Below are 18,698 nucleotides of genomic sequence, written 5' to 3'. Positions count from 1 at the left end.
ATAAGTGTTTTGTGCTGTGGACAGTATTCAAATGTGAGCTAAAACAATAAAATGGAAAAAAAAAGGTAGAGCTAAGAAAAATCAAGATCAAACATTGTTACTAAATACTCAGATGAAAAATTAGAAGTTGAAGGAATACTAGTAAATAAGTTAGTAGTGGAAAGGAACAGATTATACATCTGAAAAATTAACTTGAAGGACTTGAGGAAAAAGGGGAACAGAGCAGTAAAACAAAGGTATTTAAACAATTAAAGCAGAGAGAATAAATATGAAAGAGTGATGATCTCTCATGAGGAAATTGGTATGCCTGAGGGAGAACCAAAAGTGGAAGAGTCCAAAGACATAAAATTAAACGTAAAGATACTCTAATGTGTGCCTGCACCCCAGTTGTCAGCTGCTGCAAGAAGAAATTTTTTGTAGAAAGCCTTCCCTAACCTCTTGGGCCAACATGATCCCTGTGATGTACCCTCAGAACACTCTCTGTTACTGTCCAGCTCTGTTTTGTACGTTCATGTAATGCTCTTTAATGTCTTTCTTCCTTTGTAGACTAAAAATTTTATGAGGTTGGGGAATATCTTTTGTTCAGTAATGTCTTGCTCAGTCCCTTCACATTGTAGGTGCTCTTCAGATTCTTATCTAATAAATAAGGGAATATTTAAATTAATATTATTTAATTACTGTACTTCTATAAAATATTGTAATACTTTGGTAAGGCTAGTCCCTCTTCACTACTCTTAAATGAAGTATGACACACCTAAATGGGCATTTCATGATGAAACTTAAGTCCATTTTAATGAGACTCCATTATTATATGTATGATTTTATAAAGTTAGTTTTATCTGTTTCTTTGTTACATTAGAAATCAATGATTATATGTTCCTCACTAACATATTTGTTATTCTCTCCTTTTATGGAACCTGCTAAGTTTGGAAGGCTGCTTGACCTGTGTCATCCTATTCATAAGAAATACCAGCTGGCTGTGACTAAGCTTTTTGGCCGGTACATGGTTGCCATTGTTGTAGTCTCTGAAAAGGTAGCAAGAGATTGTATTCGATTTCTGAAGGAGGAAAGAGCCGAACCTGAGACATTTCTTGCTCTAGATTATCTTGATGTAAGAAAGTTGTAATACTTAGTATCAAATAGTGATCAGATCTCATCTGTTAAAGCATATCTTTATTGCCTAAAACTATGGTATCTATGGGGGGGGGAACAGTATCTTGGATGCCACTTAGCCAGTCATTCAAACAGTTGGTGTAACTGTATTGACAAATGAAGAATAATACCAAGTGGCTGCTGTCTTGATATCCCATCATTTCTCCTGATCTATTTTTGCCATAAATCCACCTTGATATCTAATTCCATTGTTCTAGAATGTACCACTCTGCCTACTAGCCAACAGTGTATTTTGTTCTAGAGCAGGGTATGGGAAATGAATAAGACATGTAGTCTGTTAGTCAAATGACTCAGCCTGTTGTAAATATTTGACCTAGTATCTCAGCTCTAGCAGAGGAGGCTGAGTTTTGAGACTTGAGGTGTGTATTGAGATAGATGTCTCAGCATATCCAGAATTCAAATTCCTGAGCAAATATGAATGATGCCCTTCAGTGATTTTTTTCATTGCCCACTAAGGAAAATATTCAGTTTGGTCCAGCCCTGAAGACTGAACTGCAGGCCAAGGGCAATGTGGTTAAGAGCACATGCCCTAGAGTTGGACTACCCTGAGACTGAGTCTCAACCCTACTCCAAAATAGCTCTCCGAATCTTCTTCCAAAATTTCTAAGTTTCAGTTTCATCTGTGGAGTAATAAGTCCTCACCTTATTGGATGATTGCAAGCCATCATTACGTTTAAAGTGCCTGGTACAGTCCCTGCACCAAGTAGGGGTGCAGCAAACACTCACTGATGGTTCTCGGGGCCAGACCTGCCTGTACTGCTGCTGCACTTTTTCCACTCTGCTAACTAAAACTACTTACCCTTTTAAAATCCTGTTTTACTTACTCCTCACTTGAAATTTTTTAAAACTGATTTTTTAAAAATCTTATATAAGGTTTATGAAATATAAAGGTAATACTTCTATCCTCTCATTGCCCAATTTTTTAATAGTACTACTTTAGATGGCTTTTCCATGCAGTTTGTTTAAATATATATTCCTAATGTATGTTTATATATGCATAAATACATGTGTTTCCAAAATGTGTGTGTCTACATAACATAGAACAAAAAGGTATTTGTATGTAAGGTTTTGCTTTGTTCTATTTAACAAAAACAATGTTTCCAGTAATACACTGCAGATACTCAGAGGCCAAGCCTGAAAGTCATGTATAAGAAGATCTGAAGGATTTCCTGATCATCCAAGCCTTATGTGGTTTTTTAAGTCCCTAGTGTTGTGCTACTCTGTTGAAAGATACCAAAATGGATATTGTTTTGTACTAGATTTTAAGATTTAGAGAGCATGAAACATTTTGTATGCAGTGTTATGTCCCAACTACTTAGCGACAGAATTGAATATAGAAATTACATATAACTTCTGGCTTTTGGTGAAGTTCTTGTATTTTTAAAAGATACTAGATGAGACAATATGGGATGTAGTTTATTGTGTTCTTGTAAAACTTTTATCACATATAACTGCATACCGTTAACAGTTTGCTGTAATGCTTCTGTATGTTTTGTGAGAAAGAAATGAACATTTGACTTTTATTTTACTATGACTAGTATATAAAGTATTTTTTAAACCTTTCAGATCAAGCCAATCAATGAAAGACTGAGAGAGATCAAAGGCTGTAAAATGGTGATTGATGTCATAAAGACTCAGTTTCCTCAGCTGAAGAAGGTGATTCAGTTTGTGTGTGGAAATGGCCTTGTGTGTGAGACTGTGGAAGAAGCAAGACATGTTGCATTTGGTGGACCTGAAAGGCGAAAAGTAAGAAGAGACTTGATCCCACTTAGACAAGTCAAAGCAATACTCACAGGCTGTATTGCACACAGATATTTATATATGCTTTTATATGTTCTGTTTTATAAGCAGAATCAGCAGGGAATCTTGGACATTCATGGAGTCAGTAGTTTTATAATGTTCAGTTGAGGTTTTAAAAAATTAACTTGTGACCAGGTGTGATGGCATGTATCTATAAATCCAGGCTACTCTGGAGGCTGAGGCAGGAGGCTCACAAGTTGAGGCCAGCCTGGGGAACTTAGTGAGACCCTGTCTTAAAATAAAATCAAAGAACTAGGAATGCAGCTCAGTGGTAAAATGCTTGCTTTAGCAAGTACGAGGCCCAAGGTTCAATCCCTAGTTCCACAGAAAAATAAAATAAAATGAAATGAGAAATGTTAACTTCTGCCACATACCTCAGCATCATAAATAATGTTTTAGAAATTAAATTTATTATAATATCTTAAGACAGTTTTTAAAATTTTATATAAAATAATGTATACTATAGTATATGAATCTGCTGAACCCCAGATTTTCCCTGAATTTTCCTGTAGTACATGTGTTTTTGAATAGCAGGAAAGATTTTAGGTATTTATATTCTGGCTTAATTCTTACATAATTTAAGAGGAGATCCTAACTCTTCTTTTATACAGTTAAGGTTTAACACAATTGAATTTATAATAAAAAGTAAAATTGAAATGAGATTACTGGCTTTCAAGGGAATAATTTTGGTTTAAAAAATAAATATTGTTTTGTCTTCATCATTTCATTGAGCAATGTCAAGTTCCTCATGATCTGGCATATTTTTTTAAGCTACATTTATTATGAAGTATAACATAGTGCTTAGGGGTAAAGCTGTAAGAAGACCAGTGATATGACTTAGTTTTTAGTTATGTGACTTTCCCTCATTTTAAATTGGGAAAATAATAGTATGCATTTTGTGGGAGTAATAGGGGTTAAATTAAGTAACATAAGGCCTAATGCTATTATGTGCCTGATAAATAATCTCAAAAAGTGGTAGTTGTTTTATTATTTACTAGTCAGTTTTAACATATTTATTTGGAATGTCCAGAATTGCAAATAAATGCAAAGCAAACTATTCTTATGAGATGTAAGGACTTCCAGTGTTATATTTATTCATTTATCTAACCTGATAAACCTTTCATACATATTTATTTATTTATTTATTTATTTATTTTTGGTACTGGCGATTAAACTCAGGGGCACTTAACCAATGAACCACATCCCCAACCCTTTTGTGTTTATTTAGTGACAGGATCTCACTGAGTTGCTTAGCACCTCAATAAGTTGCTGAGGCTGGCTTTGAACTCTAAATCCTCCAGCCTCTGCCTCCTGAGCTGCTGGTTTTCAGGTGTGTGCTGCCACACCTGGCTCCTTTCATACATACCTCTGTCAATAATAATATCAGTGTCTTTTGGTAATCATTGATTTCTACATAGTAAATGGAAATAATAAGTGAACTTTTAAAGTATCTTCCTTATTTGCTATCAAATAACTCTACTAAAATTGACTTGAAAAATTTGTAAAATTGATTTTTGAAAATTTTTATGGTCAGTTTAGTCACATGAAGGTGACTGTTTATTCCTTCTTTTAACAAATTTTTATGACTTCTCTCTTTATTTGCAATAACACACTTTATCTCATTAGATTGTACCTTGTTATAAGTATTTCAAAATTTTTAGGAGCCTTATACATCTTATTTGTATTATAACTGTATTCCATGGACTTCAAAGGAACTTTTCCATGTTTTAGGCGGGGTGAGACATCTGAATGGATGTCACATTTTAACAGAAATCATCCAGTGTTTGCAGTTTGTGCTTTTGATTTTTCATAGACTTGATATCAATATTTTGGAATTTTCTTTGTTTAAACATTGCCAGAGATATCACAAAATAGTTTGATATATTATAATATAGTATTTATAAATTACATACAGTGTCTGTAAACTTCATGTTTACAAACTGTGCAATTCTGCTAGATCTAGTTTGGGTATCATGTTTTTTATGATTCAGTTTTTAAATATTTTCAAAACTTCTATGTCAGAGTTTTAAAATCTGAATCTCTTTATATACATGTAATTTTCCATCTAGTCCATGGATTTCATCATTCATTCCAGAGATAACAGTAATTTGCTTCATTCATCTACAGACCAGTTGGTTGTTACTCTAAAACATATATAGAAAGTATATAGAAAAATGTACTCTGCTCTTTTATTATGATATGGCAAAAAAACAGACTCCCAGAATCTTACAGAGTAGCACCATAATTTGTGAAAAGATCATTTTTTTCAAAAGTTACACAGGACTCGGCATATAGCTCCCTGGTATGTATTTAGCATGCATGCCCTTCGTTCAGTCCCCAGCTCCAAACCCACACAGACACACATTAAACAAGAATGAATAAAAGCACAGGGTACTATTTAACTGTATAGCATCTGGAATAAAATATAGTTGAATATAAACCTCTTACCATGTATCAGAATAAATTCAGGTGTATTATAATTATAAATGAAAAAAATGAAACCAGTTGGCAGTAGTGGCACACACCTGTAATTCCAGCTACTTTGGAGGCTAGGCAAGAGGTTCATGGTTTTAGGCCAGCCTGGGCGACTTAGCAATTGTCTCAAAAAATAAGGGCTGTGGATATAGCTCAGTGGTAAAGCACTCCTCCTGGGTTCAATACCCCAGCACCAACCAACAAACAAACAAAACCATAAAAGTTCATGAAGAAACCAGGAATTTTTTTCTTAAAAGCAAAAAAAGCTTTTCCATTATGAAAAGGCTATAAAAGTTAGACAAATTGATATTTAACATAAAAGAATTTCTGCATGGAAAAAAATGATTGTATGCAAGGCTACAGACATAGCTCTGATAGAGCACTTATCTGACATAATATGAGGCCATGGTTTCCATCCTCAGCACCCCCCCAAAAAAATTGTCATAAGCAAAATCAAAAGAAGAATGTCAAGCTGAGGGAAATATTTGAATTTCATAGTAAAGAGCAAATTTCCCTGCTAATTAGTAAGGAAAAGAACAGTGGAAATACAGTGGAAATTAGACAGTTATACAGTGGAAATTAGACAAAGAATTTGAATAAGCCTGTCTGTATCAAAGAAAACAATAGCTCTTAAACATGAAAGCCCACTCTCACTTATAACATGGGAAATGCCCATTAAAACTACACTGAGGTATTATTTTCACTTGTCATATTGTCCAGCATCAGAACTTCGGTAACACTTTATAGGGAAGGAGACCTTTCTATTCACTGTTATGGAAATATAAATTTACCTTCTCTGCAAAGGGAAGTTCTGCCAGCTGAAGTTTTTAGGGAGATAGCATATAGATAAACTTAAAATTGTATGCAATTGTATGATTGTATTCAAGTTTTATTCATTGAACCATTGTGTCTGATAGGAAAAATTGAAACCACTTAGTCTTAGTCTTTGGTGCAACGGAATACTATGCAACCTTAAGAAAACAGTGATGCTCTTTATGTATGAATATGGGACAGTCTCCAAGATAAAAGACAGTTAAAAAAAAATAATACATAGGGCTGCAGTGGGACTCAGTAGACAGCACTTTACTAGTGTATGTGAGGCCCTGGGTTTGAGCCCCAGCACCACAAAAAAAGAAAGAAAAGGAAAAACTGTGTAGTATTAGCATTTATGTTAAAAATGGGAATGGAGAAGATGTATAAATGCATTTATATATGCAAAAATTGTTTCTGGGGTAATACATAAGAAATTAATAGTGTTGTTTACCTCTGGGCAGGGTAACCGACGGTTTGGGGCCAGGAATGCTAGGGAAATTTTTTACTCTAAGGTATCTTTTGAATTTTGAACTTTGTGAATATTTTACCCATTCAGAAATCAAAGATGATGTTAAAGTTTGTTATTATTGTACCAATGAAAGGGAACATAAAATTCCATGTAATCTGCATAACATGGAAGTTATAGGAAGGCCTACCGGCTTACATCACTCCAACAGTGTTTCTTGAAACAACTGAAAGTGGTCCAGGGAAATGGCTGATTATCCTGAAGATCAAGTGTTTTGTTGTTGTTGTTCATTTTGGTACTGGGGATTGAGCCAAAGGGTGCCTAACCATTGAGCCATCTGCTTTGGGACAGGGTCTCACTAAGTTGCTGAGACTGGCTTTGAATTTGCAATCCTCCTGCCTCAGCCTTCCAAATTGCTGGGACTTCCGGCAAGTACCATCATGCACAGTTCTAAAGAAAAAGTTTTTATATTTTTATTTTTTAAAATTGTCAATGGTGCTTGCCTTGCATACACAAGGCCCTGGGTTTGATCCCCAGCACCGGAAAAAATAAATAAATAAATAAATAAATAAATAAATAAATAAATAAATATTCCCCAGCACCGCAAAAAATAAATAAATAAAATGAAATTGTCAATGGATATTTATTTATTTATTTATATGTGGTGCTGAGAATGGAACCCAGTGCCTCACACATACTAGACAAGCGCTGAGCTAGGACCACCAGCCCTACAACAAGTTTTTAATGCCAAAGAATTAATTCTTTTTGCAGGCCTGTGCACTCTAAAACTTTTATTTAATGCTTTTTAAAAATTTCCCCAACTCCTTATTTTATGAGATTTCCCTTATGCTAGAATTTTTAAACAATGAATCCACTAATCCACTAAGATCAGCATGGGATTACTACACTGAGCACCTAATATTAAGGATATTGCAAGCTGGCAGCCAAAAAAAAACAAAAAAAAGAAGAAGGAAGGAGGGAAGGAAAAGAAAAGGAAGAGAAAAAGGTGTTCTTCTGGCATAGGAATTGGACAGTAAGTCAAGTGAAGAAAATAGATTATTTGAGACCACATTTAAACTTAGAAGAAAAAAATTAATTTCATGTAACTAAAAACTATTAAAAAAAAACCCCTAGGACCCACAATTATATGAATTGTTGCCACTAGATTTTTAGATTTGAAAGAGATGTTTAATGTGGTAGTGAAGAACATGGACAAAGACTTAATCAACTTGGATTTTAATCCCCGAGTATGGCTCCAGGCAAGTTACTTAATATCTTCAAGCTGCATTTTATAAAACACAAATGCCTACCTCACAAAATTGTGATCAAATTAAATAAGTATTATATCATTGTGTTCAATAGTAAATGGTTGCAACAATAATAGCACTAGCCAGCACAACAATAGGGACACAAGAATCTCAGAAAATCAGTGCACCTCTGTTTTAAGAGAGGGGGTTACTGGTTCAGGTGTTGTGGTTGGGGGAGGGTTGGCACTGGAATGCCATATAGAATTTGGTCTTATTAGCTCCAAGTTCTTGATAGAGTGCTCTCTCCTCTACCAGCCAGCCCCGTTGGAGAGAGCAGAGTATGTGTGCATGTTTACTTTGGTTTATAAATGTCAGAAATACAAGTTAATAAATGTTCAATTTAGAAAAGGTTTTAAAAAAAAGAAACCTACCCCAATTCAGCCCCTAAAAAGTAAGTCTGGACATACTTAAAAAAATACTTGTTGTTTATCTGAAACTGGGCATGCTGCATTTTGATTTGCCAAATCTGGTAACCATACTCCAGAAAAAAAAAAAACGAGTATTACAGTGTATGTGTTAATATATTTATAATCAACTATGTCTGTGTGTGTGTGTGTGTGTGTGTAGTGCTGGGGATTGAACCCAGGGGTGATCTACCAGAACTGCATCCTCAGCCCTTTCTATTTTTTATTGTGAGACGGGTCTTGCTAAGTTGCCCAGGCTGGCTTCGAACTTGCAGTCCTCCTGCTTGGGCCTCCCAGGTAGTTGGAATTGTAGGCATTTTGCCATAGTACCTGGCTTCTATTTTAATTAGTATGCATAGCTCTCTTACTGTATATTTATATTATAATTTTTCTTTTAATCTATGAGAAATTTTATAGAAAATAGTGCACATTATATGTAAGTAAAATATTAGACCACAAGTACTGTAAAGTCAGCATGTCTGAACTAAAATTTGTGTTCTTTTTTTCTAAATCTTGGTCTCTCCTGTATTTTTCAACTCAGTTCTTGGTACCACTATTCCAGCCAAATGAAAGTCTGCTGTTTCTCAAGGATTCTCCGAACTTCCAGCCTTCTCTATTAATGTGTTCTAAGTCATTTCTCAAATCTTTTCCCTCTTCTTTACTGTAGGTACTATTGGCTAAATGTGTACCATCATCTCTGGCACTTAGGCCAGTACATTTTCCACATTGTTCCCAGAGTGGTTGATCTAAGCTCTGTTTGTTTCTTCCCCTCTGCAGTTGCACCAAGTCAGTGGGATTACATCCACATTCTTCCTTTTGATGGCTTACAAAGAGCCCCATGATCTGACTTATTAGCTTCATTTCTTAGTTTAGTCCTTAACTGTCCTGAGATTTCCAAACTGTCTTCATGTTTCTTCTTTCCTCATCTCATTGCTGTGACGCATGCACACTCATGTGCAGTATCTTTTAGTCCTCTGTGCTTCACTGCCAGCATGCTACCAGTGCCCTTTTCCTGTGTCCCTCCATCTCTCTGTCAGAGACTGAAACTGCCTGCTTGATATCCCTCTCCCTTCTTCCTAGCAGACTTTGACCTCACTGTCAAACAGTTCAGGAGTGGTCACTGGACGTCAGTGTCAGTCATTGGAGGGCCTGCTATGAAAATTTCTTAAAAAGGCCTTCCCATCTTCTTGAAACACAGCTGTGATAGCCTGGCTCTAAGAGTCATCTTGGACCATAAAATGCCTGTGTTATGTTACATTATTGCATAACAGACACACATGGTATAGATGTAAAGTAAACTTTAATGAGAAACACTCAAAAGCTTGAGAAGCATTCCACAAAGAGCTGTGGACAAAGAGCCAGACAAAGCAGCACGAGCCTAAAATATTCCAGGAGAGACCCTGTTCCATATCTCGTTATGTTTTTATGATGCAGTGAAAGGAGGAAACCAACTATGTTAACAGTGGCTTCCTGGTCACGGAAATTGCTGACCAGAATGGAACTTGGCAACAGGCGTTCAGCTTCCATGCTACTGTAGCTGGTGTCAGGTGGAGACCTAGTGTTCACCTAAAGAGCCCCTGCAGCCCCTATGAGCAGTTCATTGTCAGACTAGCACCTGGAGGAAAGGAACCCCCAGGTCCCTCCAGAAAATGGTGAGCTTGCCTCCCTGAGGAGGAATCCAGGTGCTAGATGGTACAGCAATATTATACAAGCAATCTGGCTCTAGCTAGGGACCCTGGAATGCCTTCCCCAGGACTCCATTTTGTAAACAGGAACAAAGACTTGTCTGTCAAATGTAGCATTTAATTCTGACTCCTAGCAAGTACAGAAACTTTGCTGCCTCAGGGAGACCTCTGTGGACTTCCTAGATGGATCAGAACCCTCCACCTATATCCTTCCAGATTACTGAATATGTTTCTAGTATCTTCTCATTGTTTTCTCTTGTAATGTTGGGTTAACATATTTCTTTTCCCTGCTGGAATGATTCCCTGTAGGTCAAAATCCCACTTTACTGGCTCCAGTCCCTTAGACACGCACAGGAGTCTTAGGTGAAGGAACATGAGTGAGACTCCCGTCTGTTTCCTTTCCCCTTTTTGTCAGTTCACATTACTCTTCGTCCCTCACAGATGGTCTCCTACTTTGACTAATTAATCAGGACTATTTGCAAAATGTTGAGAATTAATTTCATGTATTTCATAAAGTGTATATTTCTTCAGAGGACTATAAATTCCAGGCTCTTACACCTTGACTCCATTTATATTTCATATTTGATCTTGAGTTATTTGTCTATTTTGGAAAATGTTATTTGGGGTATTATTCTGAAGTTATTAAGACCATTTTCATAATATGCCAGATGTATATGTCAGAGTCTTAAAAACACAGAATTGTGTAATGCAAACTATTTGCTATTAAATATAAAGGTTCTTAGTTTCTGCTTTTCAGTATTGAATATGTTTGTAACTAATAACTAATTTTGAACCTTTATATTTGCTGCTACTTCTTTCTGCGAATTGCTTTGTGCCTTAGTAAAATGAGCTTTGTATTTGCTGTTTATTAGTTTCCTGCATAAGTATATAATGTAGATATTTTGTTAGTAAAGTTCAAAGTTTTTTTTATCTACAAATTCTGGGCTACAAATATTGCCACGTTATGTCCTTATTTTTATCTTCTCTGTGTACATTGCTCTAAGGTAAAATATTTTTAATTTTACAGACAGTAGCTCTTGATGGAACACTATTTTTAAAATCTGGGGTGATCTCTGGAGGATCAAGTGACTTAAAACACAAGGCTAGATGCTGGGATGAAAAAGAGTTAAAGAATCTAAGAGACAGAAGAAGCCAGTTAGTTCAAGAGCTAAAGGTAAATCCATGTCATATACTTATAAAATATTTAGGAGAATAATTGTATTTTAAAACCAAGTGGATTTTTATAAATAAAAATAAGTTCTGTGGATTGCTCACTTATTTCCTGTGCACATTTTTGTATTGGGTTGTTATTCTGTTACCTAGTTTAAGATCATCCATATAATAAGTGACTTAGTCCTTAGTCATATGCATTCTAAGTATTTCCTCTGGCTTGAGTTGATCGGGTATGATTCACATACGGTAACACTCACCAGTTTTAAGCTTTCACTTCAGTGACTTTCCACAGATGTGTGCAGTTCCCCAAACTCCTTTATAGCCGTCTTCTGAGGTCTTCTTCAGTTTCTCTCTTTAGCGTTCTGTAGTTTTCAACGTAGAGGTCTTTCACCTCTTTTGTTAGGTTAGTTCCCAAGTATTTTTTTTTAGGCTATAGTGAATGGAATAGTTTTCCTGATTTCTCTTTCAGCTGATTTGTCATTGGTGTATAAGAATGCAATTGATTTATGGGTGTTGATTTTATACCCAGCTACTTTACTGAATTCATTTATGAGTTCTGGAAACTTTCTGGTGAAGTTATGTGGGTTTTGTAAAATAGAATCATGTCTGGCAAATAGGCATAGTTTGTGTTCTTCTTTTCCTATTTTTATCCCTTTAATTTATTTCATCTGTGTGATTGCTCTGGCTAGGGTTTCAAGGACTGTTAAATAGGAGTGGTGAAAGAGAGCATCCTTGTCTTCTTCCAGTTTTTAGAGGGAATGCTTTCAATTTTTCTCCATTTAGAATGATGTTGGCCTTAGGTTTAGTGTATATTGCTTTTACAATGTTGAGTTATGTTCCATCTGTCCCTAGTTTTTCTAGTATTTTGATCATGAATGGATGCTGAATTTTGTTAAATGCTTTCTTCATCCATTGAGAAAATCATGTGATTCTTGTCTTCAAGTCTGTTGATGTGATGAATTACATTTATTGATTTCTATATATTAAACCAACCTTGCATCCCTGAAATGAACCCCACTTGATCATGGTGCACTATCTTTTTAATATGTTTTTGTATGCTATTTGCTAGTATTTTATTGAGAATTTTTACATCTGTGTTCATCAGGGGTATTGGTCTGAAGTTTTCTTTCCTTTATGTGTCTTTCTCTGGTTTTGGTATCAGGGTGATACTGGCTTCATAAAATGAATCTGGAAGGGCTCCCTCCTTTTTAAAAAAAAAAAAACAACACTTTTTAGTTATTGATGGATCTTTATTTTATTTATTTATTTAATTTATTTGTGGTGCTGAAAATTGAACCCAGTGCCTCATACATGCTAGGCAAGTGCTCTACCACCGAGCCACAACCCCAGACCCCCCTCCTTTTTTTAAATTAATTTTTTAAAATTTGTTTTTATTGATTCTGTATGATATGAGAATGCATCGTACACAAATGGAGCATAACTTCTCATTCTCTAGCTGTACACATGATGCTGAGTCACACCAGTAGTGTAAACATACATGTATATAGGGTAATAATGTTTGTCTCATTCTAATGTCCTGCCCATAACCCCACCCCACCCAATCCCTCCCCTCACGCTCCTCTGCACAATCCAAAGTTCCTTTTTTCTTCCTTACCCACCCCCCACTGGGGAGTAGCATCCACCTATCAGAGAAAACATTCAGCCTTTGATTTTTTGGAATTGTGTGATATTCTCTAGTTCCATCCATTTACTGGCAAATGCCATCATTTCATTCTTATTTAAGGCTGACTAATATTCCACTGTGTATATGTACCACCTTCTCTTATCTATTCATTTGTTGAAGGGCATCTAAGTTGGTTCCATAGTTTAGCTATTGTGAATTGAGCTGCTACAAACATTGATGTGGCTACATCGCTATAGTATGCTGATTTTAAGTCCATTGGGTATAAACCGAGGAGTGGGATTTCTGGGTCAAATTGTGATTCCATTCCAGGTTTTCTGAGGAATCTCCATACATAATTGATGAATTCACTGCAAGAGAAATTAGAAAAACTACCCCATTCATAATAACCTCCTTTTCTGTTTCATGGAATAATTTGAGGAGTATGGGTGTAAATTCTTCGAAGGTCTGGTAAAACTCAGCTGAGAATCCATCTTATTCTGGGCTTTTCTTTCTTGCAGACTTTTTTTTATTATTATAAACAAATGGGATACATGTTGTTTCTCTGTCTGTACGTGGAGTAAAGGCATACCATTTGTGTAATCATAAATTTACATAGGGTAATGTCGTTTGGTTCGTTGTTTTTTCCCTTCCCCCCACCCCTCCCACCCCTCTTTTCCCTCTATACAGTCCTTCCTTCCTCCATTCTTGCCCCCCTCCCTAACCCTAACTCTAACCCTAACACTAACCCCTCCCACCCCCCATTATGTGTCATCATCCACTTATCAGCGAGATCATTCGTCCTTTGGTTTTTTGAGACTGGCTTATCTCACTTAGCATGATATTCTCTAATTTCATCCATTTCCCTGCAAATGCCATAATTTTATCATTCCTTATGGCTGAGTAATATTCCATTGTGTATATATACCACAGTTTCTTTATCCATTCATAAATCGAAGGGCATCTAGGTTGGTTCCACAATCTGGCTATTGTGAATTGAGCAGCTATGAACATTGATGTGGCTGTATCTCTGTAGTATGCTGATTTTAAGTCCTTTGGGTATAGGCCAAGGAGTGGGATAGCTGGGTCAAATGGTGGTTCCATTCCAAGTTTTCTAAGGAATCTCCACACTGCTTTCCAGAGTGCTGCACTAATTTGCAGTCCCACCAGCAATGTATGAGTGTACCTTTTTCCCCACATCCTCTCCAACACCTACTGTTGCTTGTATTCTTGATAATCGCCATTCTAATTGGGGTGAGGTGGAATCTTAGGGTGGTTTTGATTTGCATTTCTCTTATTACTAGAGATGTTGAACATTTTTTCGTTTGTTGATTGCTTATAGATCCTCTTCTGTGCAGTGTCTGTTCATTTCCTTAGCCCATTTGTCGATTGGGTTATTTGTATTCTTGGTGTTGAGTTTTTTGAGTTCTTTATAGATTCTGGATATTAGTACTCTATCTGAAGTGTGATTGGCAAAGATTTTTCTCCCACTCTGTAGGCTCTTTCTTCTCATTGCTGATAGTTTCCTTTGCTGAGAGAAAGCTTTTTAGTTTGAATCTATCCCAGTTATTGATTCTTGCTTTTATTTCTTGTGCTATGGGTGTCCTGTTGAGGAAGTCTGGTCCTAAGCTGACATGTTGAAGATCTGGACCTACTTTTTCTTCTATAATCTGCAAGGTCTCTGGTCTGATTCCGAGGTCCTTAATCCATTTTGAGTTTAGTTTCGTGCACGATGAGAGATACAGGTTTAATTTCATTCTATTGCATATGGATTTCCAATTTTCCCAGCACCATTTGTTGAAGAGGCTATCTTTTCTCCATTGCATATTTTTGGCCCCTTTGTCTAGTATGAGAAAATTGTATTTATTTGGGTTTGTGTCCGTGTCCTCCATTCTGTACCATTGATCTACCTGCCTATTTTGGTATGTTGGTAGACTTTTTTAAAAAACAATTTTCAGTTGTCAGTGGACCTTTATTTTCTATTTATTTATATGTGGTACTGAGAATCGAACCCAGTGCCTCACATGCTAGGCAAGTGCTCTTTCACTGAGCTACAACTCCAGCCCTTTTGGTAGGCTTTTGATGGTGTCTTTAAGTTCATTGCTTGAAAATGATCTGTTTAAATTTTCTATGTCCTCTTGATTCAATTTGGGTAGGTCATATGTTTCTAGAAATTTTTCCATGCTTCATGATTTTCTATTTTATTGGAGTATAGATTTTCAAAGTAGTTTTTTATTTTTGTCTGAATTTCAGTGGTATCCATGGTGATATTTTTTTCCTTTTTCATCATGAATTTTAGTAATTTGAATTTTCTCTCTTTCTATATTAGCTTGGTTAAGCATTTATCAACTTTATTTTTTCAAAGAACCATCTTTTTGTATTGTTGCTGTTCTGGATTTTTTTTTAGTTTCATAAATTTTGGCTCTGATTTTAATTATTTCTTATCTTCTGTTTTTGGTGTTGATTTGTTCTTCTTTTTCTAGGACTTTGAAGTATAAAGTTAGGGTTTTTTTTTTTTTTGGTGATTTTCTATTCTTTTAATGAATGAGCTCAATGCAGTGAACTTTCTTCTTAGAACTGCCTTCATAGTGTCCCAGAGATTTTGATATGTTGTATTGCTATTCTCTTTTACCTCCAAGTGTTTTTTTTTTTTTTATTTCATCCCTGATTTCTTCAGCTACCCATTGGTAATTCAGTAGTGTATTATTTAGTCTCCAAGTGTTAGAGTAGCTTGTTTTTTATTTTACCATTGATTTCTAATTTCATTTCATTATGATTTGGTAAAATGCTAGGTATTATCTCAAAAAAAATTTTTTTTTTTTGGATTTGCTGAGAGTTGCTTTGTGGCCTAAGAGGATTTATTTTAGAGAAGGATCCATGTTCTGGTAAGAAAAAAGTGTATTTAGCCTTTGATGGATGAAATATTCTACATGTCCATTGAGTCCAAATTATTAATTGTATTTTTTAGTTCAATAGCTTCTTTATTTAGTTTTTGTTTTAAGGATCTCTCAGTTGGTGAGAAAAATGTGTTGAAGTCACCAAATATTATTGTGTTGTGATCTATTTGATTCTTGAGACTGTAAAGGGTTTTTGTTGTTGTTGTTGTTGCTGTTTTGATGTGTGTAGATGCTTCATTGTTTAGGACATAAATATTTTAAGACTATTGTGTGTTGATGATGTATAGTCCCATTAAGCAGTATGAAATGGCCTCTTTTTTTGGGGGGGTGCTGGGGATTGAACCCAGGGCCTTGTGCTTGCAAGGCAAGCACTCTACTGGCTGAGCTATCTCCCTAGCCCCGAAATGGCCTCTTAAGTGTTTTATGATTTTTATTGTGTAGGTTTTTCACCTCCTTGGTTAGCTTTATTCCTAGGATGTGTTTGTTCTTTTGTTTTTATTTTTTGTTTTGATTCTAGGGGTTGAACCTAGAGGTAGTCTACCATTGAGCTACATCCCCAGCCCTTTCTATTTTTTATTTTGAGACAGGGTCTTGCTTAGCTACCCAGGCTGTCCTTGAACTTGAAATTCTCCTGCCTCAGCCTCCTGAGTACCTGGAATTACAGGCGTGTACCACGTCAGGCAGGTTTTGTTGTTGTTATTTTGCTTTGCTTCTTTAGGCTATTGTGAATGGAATCAATTTCCTGATTTCTTTCTCAGTGAGTTCATTGTTGGTGTATAGGAAGCTGCTGATATTGTATGTTGACTTTGGACCCTGCTACTCTGCTGAATTTGTTTGAGTCCTGAGAGATTTGTGGTAGACTCTTTAGGGTTTTCTAGGTATAGAATTATATCATTTGCAAACAGGAAAAAATTGATTTCCTTCTTTCCTACTCATATCACATGTTTTTTTCTTTCTCTTGCCTGATAGCTTTGTCTCAAGTCTCCAGTACTATATTGAATAAGTGATGAGAGTGGCACCCTTGTCTTGTTCCTGATTGAGAAGAGATTCTTTCAGTTTTCCCCCATTCAGTATGATGTTGGTGACAGGTGTTGTATCTTCCCTTTATTTTGTGGAGGTATGATCCTTCTGTAGTTTATTCAGAGTTTTTATCATGAAGGAATGTCATATTTTATTAGAGGCTTTTTCTGCTGTTGTAGAGATGATCATGTGATTTTTATCCTTGATTCTGTTTATGTGGTGTATTACATTTATTGATTTTTTGTATGTTGAACCAAACTTTCGAGTATTTCATGGAGGATTGTTATGCCTATGTTCCTCAAGGATATTGGTCTATAGTTTTCTTTAGTGTCCTTATCAGGTGTTTGCAGTAGGATAGTGCTGGCTTCATAAAATTAGTTCAGAGGAGTTCTTTACCTTTCTATTCTATGTAAGAGTTGGAGGAGCATGGGTGTTAGTTCTTCTTTAAAAGTTCAACAAAATTCAGCTGTGACTTGTCTGGTCCTGGGCTTCTATTTGTTGGGAGATTTTGTTTTGCTTTGCATTTTTATTTTGTTGGGAATTGAACCCAGGGATGCTGTACTACTGATCTATATTCCTAGTCCTTTTTGTATTTTATTTTGAGACGGGGTCTTTCTAAGTTGCTGAAGCTGGCCTTGGATCTTGGCATCCTCCTGCCTCAGCCTCCCATGTTGTTTGGATTACAAGCATAAACACTGGCTATTGGGAGACTTTTTATTAGTGCTTCAATTTCATTGCTTGTTGTTGACCTTGTTTAGGTTTTTTAAGCTCTCTTGGTTCAATTTTGGTAGGTCATTTGTGTCTATAAATTTGCCCATTTCTTGACATAATTTTTCAAAATATTCCCTAATGATCCTCTGGATTCCAATAGTATCTATTTTAATATCCCCTTTTTTGTGTGTCTAATTTTATTTATATATTTCTTCTCTCTTTTAGTATAATTAAGGGTTTGTCAATTTTGTTTATCTTTTCAAAGAATCTAGTATTTGTTCCATTGATTCTTTATATTGTTCTTTTATTCTCTATTTCATTTATTTCTGCTCTAACCTTAATTATTTCTTTTCTTCTACTGATTTGGGGTTAGTTTGTTCTTTTTCTAAGGCCTTGAGATGCATCATTAGGTTATGTGTTTGAGATCTCTGTTTTTCTAACATAGGCACTCACAGTATAAATTTCCCTCTTGGGTTATACTTTAGGCCATAGAACGTGTATATATGTATTTTTTTTGTAAATCTTAATAAATACAAAAAAATTGAAATTTTTGCAACTTACCAGATCATAGTGGAATGAAATTAGAAATCAACAGCAAGAGGAACTGCAGAAATTATGCAAATACAATACAGTCTTGAATAAACTTTGAGTCATTGAAGAAATCGGGAAAGTTTTATAAATTTCTAGAATCAAGTGAAAGTGATTTTCTATTGTGAAATGTTTTCACACTTCTCTTACTTTTTAGGATTTAATGAAGTCACTCCGCAAAGAAACAGATTTGAAGCAAATACAGACTCTAGCACAAGGAACTCATACACGACTCAAATATTCACAAAGTGAACTAGAAATGATTAAGAAGAAGCACCTTGCTGCTTTTTACCGGGTAACATGAACTTACTTAAAATTTGTTGTAGCCAGGCATAGTGGTGCAAGCCTGTAATCCCAGCCGTTTAGGAGGCTAAGACAGGATTGCTAGTTCAAAGCCAGCCTCAGCAAAATTGAGGCACTAAGCAACGCAGTGAGATCTTGTCTCTAAATAAAATACAAAATGGGGCTGGGGATGGGGCTCAGTGGTCCAGGACCCCCTGAGTTCAATCTCCAGTAACCCAAAAAGAAAGAAAAAATTGATGTAAATTAGAATCATAACATAGAA

The 18,698-nt window shown here is 35.7% G+C and overlaps 1 protein-coding gene across 2 annotated transcripts in view; it reads left to right on the top strand.

The window, feature by feature from the left end:
• Positions 1 to 18,698, top strand: part of SMC1B (structural maintenance of chromosomes 1B) — a gene marked incomplete at its 5' end in the record, with an annotated part of 77,331 nt that overhangs the window by 26,740 nt on the left and 31,893 nt on the right. For both annotated transcript variants that reach the window (XM_079142578.1, XM_079142577.1), the window contains 4 exons: positions 926 to 1,111; positions 2,740 to 2,919; positions 11,151 to 11,297; positions 18,291 to 18,428. In XM_079142578.1, coding sequence (XP_078998704.1) covers positions 926 to 1,111; positions 2,740 to 2,919; positions 11,151 to 11,297; positions 18,291 to 18,428 — 651 coding nt within the window. The remainder of the gene's footprint in view (positions 1 to 925; positions 1,112 to 2,739; positions 2,920 to 11,150; positions 11,298 to 18,290; positions 18,429 to 18,698) is intronic.

This window comes from Sciurus vulgaris (genome assembly GCF_902686455.1).
Source record: "Sciurus vulgaris genome assembly, chromosome: 5".
Taxonomy (NCBI): domain Eukaryota; kingdom Metazoa; phylum Chordata; class Mammalia; order Rodentia; family Sciuridae; genus Sciurus; species Sciurus vulgaris.
The sequence above is the reverse complement of the archived record's forward strand: the minus strand, read 5'-3'. Positions and strand labels throughout refer to the sequence as shown.